Genomic DNA, 8,718 nt, shown 5'->3' with positions numbered 1-8,718 from the left:
CATCATATAAGGTGAACACTGCACAATGTTAACTTTTATATAAAGATGCCTTTTTGATTCTTCTATTTTACGATGGCTCCTAATGGAAATGTTGATCTCAATACAGAATATATAGAAGTGTATAGTGAGTGCATCATGGCAGACACCATAGGATAACAATGGCTTTCTTTTAGATGAGGCAGAAAAAAAAGAAATCAATTAGTATTCAAGTCCGGGTGGTACACTTTGTGGAAATGACGTTGTCAGCTCAGACCTTTATAGGAAAGATTTTGGTGAGTAATATGGTATATTGTCAACTTATACTGTTCTACAGACGAGGTATAGATGCCATTAATTATTCAGCAATGTCTTTTCTTCCTATGATTTTAGTTTGTATGCGCCTTTAAAGTGCCACTTAAAACAGTCCTGAAAATCCAGAAACTAATCCTAGTCTTGGATCATTGAACCTACTCTGCAACAAGCAGGTTCAACCTGCTGCATAAAGAAAGACCTAACATGTGTTCATAAGGACCAACCCACTTAAGTAGAGGAGGGATGAGATCCGGCACAGCTCTGGCTTACACTCACTGCTCAACCTTTGACGTTAGATAGACGTTGCCAGATGTTACACTTGAAAAGTCTAAAAACAAATGGTATTGCTTTACTTGTTTAAATCTTGCATTAGGTTAATTGAAGGTTAGAATTTTGCTGGTGTTGCGCAAAATGATGCTTCTACTTAACTTTGCAACATTATAATAAGTTAAGTAATAAAAAACAATTATGTGCTTTTCACCAATAAAGATTGACAGATCTCTGATGCACCCTTGCAATACAACTAACCGTTCCAATGCTGACACAGTTAAACAAAATCTGTCGAATACCATTATTTTGATACTGGTATCTATTTTGTTTCGTCTAACAATTAAAGGGTTAAAGTGTTAAGGTGTGTTTAGGTTCATCTGTGCATGTGCTGACTGTTAGTTTAACCTATTAACAGTGCATTAATAGAAATGCATTTAATAAGACCTGTCTTCAAATTTCTTTTTGTGGTTTTTAAATTGCCTAGAAATATGACTAAAATGTGTAAATTTAACAAAGCTTATTTTCTATGGATTCCAGTGAATTACTTGTGACCTTCAAAGCCCTTAACAACTCTGCACCCCTATATCTACTGTATGTTCTTTTCTCCAAATAGTCTCCTAACCAACCTCTGTGTTCTTCATACTACTAGTGTCTCTCTTCTATGGTTCCCACGTGTGTATCCAGGGTTCTACTTGTTCTGTACCTAATTTCTGAAATTCCTTAACCCATTCTGTTCTACTTAGTCTAACTTTAAACAGGTATTAAAAACTCATCTGTTAAGAGAAGCATACAACCTATCCCCCTTATACCATTAACCTACATCCTAAAGAAACGTCATAACCACCTGATCTCAACGCCACTGATTTCTCCATATTTCCCTTCCTACAATTCATATTCCTACAAAGTCATATTTACCCAAGTAGTCCTCTCCTACTGTTTAACCAATAGGTTGTAAGCTTGTAAGAATAAGACCCTCTGCTCTTCCCATACCAATATGTCTTAATGCGTATTAAACATAACTTTGTCTCCTATTCTAACTTTCAATTCTTGCTGAATTGCATCTGTTCAGAGAAGCATGCAGCCTAATCCTTTAATATGTACGATTTAAGGTCCAAAAGAAATCACTGTTTCCCCAACCTTTGAGATCTTCAGGCCACTGGTTTCTCTCTACAATTAAACCATCCTTACACAAGAGGTCCCTCATTTTTAACCTACTAATAGATTGCAAGGTTGCAAGACCAGGGTTTCTGTAGCAGTATGTTAACATGTTTTCATATCACTGTTCATTTTATTTAGTGCCAGTTATGCTCCCCTATTTAAATAATGCTACAGGCTCTGCTAGCAGAACAGACAGGGCCGGCCCGACAATGGAGCCGAGTGGGGCAACCACTTTGCCGCCCCAAGCCCTTTTTTTTTTTTTTAAAGCGAAAGAGAGAGAAAGGGGCGCCGAGTGGTTTTCGCTTACCAAGCTGTCAGTATCCGCTCGGCGCCCCTCGCTCTCTCCTCTGCGGCGAGTCTTCCTGTTCGGTCTCGGTGCCGGCTTGTAATGCTGAGTGCCGGAAGATTTCCGGCGCTCAGCATTACAAGCCGGCACCGAGACCGAACAGGGAGACTCGCCGCAGGACTGCTGAAAGGTAAGTACAAGGGAGGGGGGGGGCGGCGGCAGGGACGGAGGGAGAGGAAGGGTATATAATGGGGGGGGCGGCAGGGACGGAGGGAGAGGAAGGGTAGATAAGGGGGGGGCGGCATTTTAAAATTCGCCCCAGGCGGCATTTTGCCTTGGGCCGGCCCTGAGAACAGAAGAAACAAATTAATTTAAAAACCTTTAATGTTAACAAATCAATGGACTTCCTATTAACTTCATATAATAGAGAGCTCTGGTCTATTCCATCCCCCATTCCACACACACTTTCCAAAAATAATGATTTTATGTGCATTCACAAACCAATGTCAGTTCAATTTCAGCACGTGTGCAAACGTTTTGACAAATAAAATTCACTTTAGTCATGTATCTGCAGAAACTCAATTCCATTGAATTAGTGATATATATATCGAGACAGAGTATTTGTTTTGTTAGTCATAACATTTTTATTTTTAAGAATACAGTTAATGTAAATATCTAAGAATATCTTGTAATGCTTTCTCCTCTACTAGGTCATTGGCGTGTTTGTGCTCACCATTATCACAGTGATAATTTACTTTATTATGTCTACGTAGTAAGTACTACAGCCTTTTCTGCTTCTTTCTTAATACAAAGCCAAAGTTCCCTATATCAGATTCATCTTGGGCTTTTATTAAAAATTGAATGAAATAAACTCATGTTGGAGAAGAAAAAATGTGGTGCGCTTTGCTGGAAGCAATAAGAAGTGCTTCTGAACAGCTTCTCTCACTAACCAAACCAAATATTCCACTAATGTTTAGCCATGTCACATGCATCCCATTGTACAGGGCTATGAAATATAAAAGTTATTTGGTTTGTTAACCATACGGATGAAGTATATTGGGCTTTGCCATACCTCCCTTTCTCTCTTTAGCCCTTTAGAATTGTGTGACTACCCTGGAAAAATGACAGCTGCAGCAGAAGTGTTGGCTAATGGGTTCTTTGCATTTTACTTTGTATTACGGGTAAGTGTTTAACCCAACATACTATACTCTGGAATCCTGTAGAATTAGGCATTGGATTTGTGCATTGGGATTTGTACAAATGTCCGAAAATGAGGAGGGGCCTCCAATGAAACAAAAGAGCTCCTATTTTTTTGCTTGCATTTTCTTGTTTTTTTTTTCACTCTCAATCACTCACACTCCCTGACACTCTCACCCTCTTCCTCTTCCTCCAACAACTGCTTCCATTTCCCTGCCTCCTTTTCCACAGCACTGCTTCTTTTCTTGCCTCTTCTTGTTCTTGTGCCTTCTGTATTTATTCTTCTGTTTTCTTTGCTTCGTTCAGTGAATTTAATTTCTGAATGGAAACATTCCAGCCAAATCGAAAAGGAAGTTAAATCAATTGTCTGAAAAAGAATGGACCAAAAAGAAATAGAAAAGTTGTCTTAATCTTTTTGGTCCATTTGCATAAGTTTATTAGGCATTGCTTATGCAGTAATTTTTGTAATAAATGCTTTCCCAGATAGTTATACATAGCTAGACATGCAGGATAGAAAAGCGGTCTTTGGGATTGTTGGGCTAGAAGGGGGTAAAAACATTTTGCCTTCACCACTCACATAATGTTCACAGTGGCGTGCAGTTCTCAAAGGCAGAGCTGTGATCAGCAATCATATGTAAGAAGTGGAATAGCTTGAGAAATATGGATGTTTGGTAGTGGATTAAGATGATACTTAAAAGGGACATGATGGTAGTAAACACTGTAAGAAGAGTTCTTGGTGCCCTTCCAGGATGGCTTTCAATTGGAAGTCTCCAAACTAAATGTATAGTGAATGCTGTATTCTCAGTTTAAAAAAGTAAGAAACATGAATATAATCTCAGTTGTCCAGGTGGAGGTCACAGGTTGGATGTGAGGATCATGTTTCCTTAATTTAAGCTCCTGAATGCCATATAAACTTTTTTGGATTACCGCCAGGGCCTTACCTCCTGCTGTGGGACCTTCCTTATTCCATAGGGCTGCCCTTGGTTTTTATCCCATGCTGTGGTTCACCTTTGGAGCCTTCCTGGTCACATTTTTGCGCCTTGTCCTTTACATTGCCTATTACACGAGTGGACATTGAAGCTATTTAAACCTGACATGGTCACGTCCTCTTTGCCCGTGAAGTAAGCTGGTTTGTTTCGGATACATTACATTTATTTATAAAGCGCCGGCATATTCTGCAGCGCTGTTAGTCAGTAGAACAAAATTTCACATACAAAAACACATACAATAACAAACTGGTGCAAAGGAGAAGAGGGCCCTGCTCTTGCGAGTTTACAATCTAGTCAGTGGTTGGGGGGGGAGTGGGACAATAGGAGAGGACTGCTTGAATGGGGATGAGTTGATCTGGTTCCGATGATGTGTTGAAGCTGCTTTCTGCAGCGGTACTCAGTATGTCATTTCCCTCCAGTTTAACGCCAGTGTAACTCTTAACTACCTACTTATGAGGAGGCCACAGCAGCTACATTTCCAAGCTGATGCTTCCCGGTTTCAACCTGACCTTTACCTGTCCCAACATTTTGGCCTGTTATTTCACGAAAAGTTTAGGTTTTCCCTCAGTATTTGTCACACAGGGTGTTGCTGCTATGTCTTGGCAGACACATATGCTGGAGGCTCAATTGAAGAGGTACCCACAGATACATGTTAGGCCAAGGGTCTGAGAGGGAATTGTTGATATTCACATGGTTTACAGCCAAAAAAAAGTTATGAATTAAAGACATGTATATTTCTTTAATGTTCTTCACTTCAATATAAAAATAAATTGAAGGCTATAATAAGGCATTTCCTATGCCCTATGCATTCTGAAAATTGATTAGACTTCTTAAAATTAATTTTGTATTGATTGCGCTCTTGCAAAATGTTTTATCATTAAATATACACAATCAATATGAATCTTAATTGCAAAAAAATGCCATTTCTATTCTTCATGAATAACTTATGTGCTGTGTTATATGTAAAATTACTTACTTTGTCTTGCAGTTCATTGCTGCCAGTGACAAGCTGAAATTCTGGCTAGAGCTGAACTCAATAGTGGATTTTTTGACTATTCCGCCAGTTTGTGTTTTGGTTTATTTAGGGAAAAACTGGCTTGGTATGTTTTCTAAACTACTCTTATTTCCATTTGTATACTTTGTTTTTTAAAATGTGGTTTCTATCTATCACAAATATAATTTTGGAGGTTCAACACAAGCACCTTTGCAGAGCGGCAGACCTTTGCCTCCTGGGAGGTTCCTCAGTACTAGTTCTATCATCTCTAGTACTCTCTAGATAAAATAGAAAAGCAGCGCCTCTATGAAACAGAACTCTCATATATTCTTATAAACATTAGACACTGATCTCCTGCTCCACATGCTATAGAGGCGAATGTCATAGGGGATGTAGAGCAGCCCAGACACATGATATTTCCAGTCCAATTCCATCCTGCCATTTTTACCACGCATTACGAAGAGCCACGGTGGTCCAGCACAATCCATGTTAGTGTTCTTGAATTTAATTTCACTAAACTAACTATGTAGGTCCTTCATAAAGCAAGTGAGATGAAGTGTTTTATCTCTCTTCAACCCACCTATGACTGAAATGTTCAGTGAATAAACTCCTCAATTACTGAATTATTCAAATTCCGATTTGATCAATATAATCCACGATTGTGGAAATAAAATGTCTTTAGCTTCTCCCAGTTATGTTCAGTAAAGGTAAGAAGAAATAACATTCTCTTATTTTAATATTTTCAAGTTTTGTAAACTATTGCCTATTGATCATGGAGTTTGTCTCCTACTTAGGACTTCGCTTCATCCGGGCTCTTCGGTTGTTAGAACTACCCAAAATTTTACTGTTACTCAAAATAACTAAAACCAGGTAAGAATGAACTAAAATTCTAAAAAGTAAACAGAATCTAAAAAATAAATCACAGTTTGGTCAGGAGATATACTGCAGACTTGATATTGGCTGGTTTACATTGTTTTCCTACAAGAAATGTTATCAAACAAATGCAACATACCACAAAGATTCAACATAGAATACAATACAATGATGCATTGACATTTTTTTTAAAAAGTAACAAAATGTGTCATCCTATCTGTCTTGGAATGTGTAAATGAAGAAATGTTCTCAATTTTATTTATATACTTTGTAAATTTGTGTAATAAAAACTTCTAAGGTTTATTTACTTAACATATTAGATATTGCAGCAATGTTGTGTCTGAATAGAAAAGTACCTATAAAAGTCTTCCATAGCTTGTCTAAGTGTGTTTCTATAACACAAACTGCCTAAATCCTTCCCTATCATATTATCTTGCATGCTCATTCACATAGGCATGGTTGGGTGCAAGTTCATCTAGTAAGCAGAATTTCTCTTGAATTTCCATACCATTTTATTTTTTTCTTTAAAACAAGTCAGTGAGTATGGTTCTTCAAATGATTGGTCACTAATTAGTTAACCTATATAGCCTAAGATGGTGTGTTATGTTATACAGTTTCCTTTGACTTAGTACCTTAGCTGGGTCATCACCTGGATGATGCTTGAGAAAAGGTGAATTTTCCAATCACTCTATTTTGTGCTAACTCCACATGTCTGCAAGTTGGCTTTAAGAATAATTCTAAAAACAAAATATATTAGTATATTATTTGAATATAGAAGTATATTATTTGCAAGCATGAAGTGGTTACTTTAACTATAGTGAGGAATACCAACTGTTTTCTCCATTCCTGGCAGTGCTGCTATCAAGCTCTCAAACCTGCTAGCTGTTTTCCTTAGTAGCTGGCTGACATCGGCTGGATTTCTGCACCTGGTAAATATTATATGTTCTACTATATATATAACATATATACTCAGGGGTGGACTAAGACCATCCAGGGCCCTGAGCAACAAAGAGTCATGGGTCCCCTGTGGTAATGCCCATCCCTTAGTCACACCCTATAATGACCACTCTTCTTCTTGGTTAAGCTCCTCCCTTGTGGTAACACCCCCCTCATATCTATTTTTCAATATTCATAGTAATAAAAAAATGACTTTTAAACAGTGTAAACCAATTTTAATATAAAGATAATTAATACCGTATTTGCTCGATTATAAGACGACCCTGATTATAAGACGACCCCCCAAAATCTGAATATTAACTTAGGAAAAAAAAGAAAAAGCCTGAATATAAGACGACCCTAAAGGAAAAAAGTTTTACCAGTAAATGTTAATTCATGTATTAACTATTTTTTTTAATAAAAGCTATGATTGAGAAAAATATTTTTTTTGTTTTTATTTCCTTGTATTTTCCAACCTGTCCCCCGGTTACGCACATCTGCCCCCAGGCTTGCCACACCAATATGGCACTGTGGCCCATGATATGCCTTTTAACCCTCTATATGCCACTGTGCCCCATGGTATGCCTTTTGACCCCCTATGTGCCACTCTGCCTCCAGAAATGCCTTATACCCCTATATCCCATTCTGGCATTTAGGGGGTTAAAATGCATATTATGGGGCAGAGTGGCATATAGGGAGGTATAAGGCATTCCAGGAGGCAGCGTGGCATTAAGGGAGTTAGAAGGCACTGTATAGAGCACTCTGCCTCCAGAAATGCCTTATACCCCTATATGCCACTCTGGCATTTAGGGGGTTAAAAGGCATATTATGGGGCAGAGTGGCATATAGGGAGGTATAAGGCATTTCAGGAGGCAGAGTACTCTATTAAATGCCCCCTTAACGCCACTCTGCCTCCTGAAATGCCTTATACCTCGCTATATGCCACTCTGCCCCATAATATGTCTTTTAACCCCCTAAGTGCCAGAGTGGCATATAGGGGTATAAGGCATTCCAGAAATGCCCTATGCCCCCATTTAACACACACACACACTTACCGGTGCTTCCAATTTCCTGCTGTATTGCCGGGGCAGCGGGTTGACGTCTCCTTCCGCTGCAGCCGGAAGGAGGTGGAGTTGGCAGTGGGGGTTTGTCTGCGTCCGTCGCGGATACCTTCCCCGGCTGTCAGAGATCAGAGTTCTGATCTCTGACAGTCGGGGAAGGTATCCGTGACGGACGCAGACAACCCCCGCTGCTAGCCACACCTCCTTCCGGCTGCAGCGGACGTTGTCTACGCGGATCGCGTAGACGTCAGCCCGCTGCCCCGGCAATACAGCAGGAAGCACCGGTAAGTGTGTGTGTGCAGCGGTCTGATTAGAAGACGACCCCGATTAGAAGACGAGGGGTATTTTTCAGAGCATTTGCTCAGAAAAATATAAAAGTATATATATTATTTTCCATGACATAACTGCCAACAACACATACGGAGCCAGACACTGAGGGTAGTACAGCATAGCTGCCATCACTTTAAAATGAGCCTGACACTGATGGTCGTACAGCATAACTGCCATCACTATATACTGTGCTAGGCATTGACGGTGGAACAGCATAACTGCCATCACTATATACTGTGCTAGGCATTGATTGTGGTACAGCATAACTGCCATCACTATATACTGTGCTAGGCATTGACGGTGGTACAGCATAACTGCCATCACTATATCCTG

The 8,718-nt window shown here is 39.4% G+C and overlaps 1 protein-coding gene across 1 annotated transcript in view; it reads left to right on the top strand.

The window, feature by feature from the left end:
• Nucleotides 1-233: 233 nt before the first annotated feature.
• LOC149300135 (calcium-activated potassium channel subunit alpha-1-like) overlaps nucleotides 234-8,718 on the top strand; it is a 52,104-nt gene continuing 43,619 nt past the window's right edge. Inside the window, exons 1-6 of the mRNA XM_089485568.1 lie at nucleotides 234-272; nucleotides 2,716-2,777; nucleotides 3,096-3,186; nucleotides 5,180-5,291; nucleotides 5,980-6,055; nucleotides 6,912-6,987. Of these exons, the coding sequence (XP_089341694.1) occupies nucleotides 234-272; nucleotides 2,716-2,777; nucleotides 3,096-3,186; nucleotides 5,180-5,291; nucleotides 5,980-6,055; nucleotides 6,912-6,987 (456 nt within the window). The remainder of the gene's footprint in view (nucleotides 273-2,715; nucleotides 2,778-3,095; nucleotides 3,187-5,179; nucleotides 5,292-5,979; nucleotides 6,056-6,911; nucleotides 6,988-8,718) is intronic.

The sequence above is a fragment of the Sceloporus occidentalis genome, unplaced genomic scaffold (assembly GCF_023333645.1).
Source record: "Sceloporus occidentalis isolate IW3139 unplaced genomic scaffold, rSceOcc1.0.p SCAF_26, whole genome shotgun sequence".
NCBI lineage: Eukaryota > Metazoa > Chordata > Lepidosauria > Squamata > Phrynosomatidae > Sceloporus > Sceloporus occidentalis.
The sequence above is the reverse complement of the archived record's forward strand: the minus strand, read 5'-3'. Positions and strand labels throughout refer to the sequence as shown.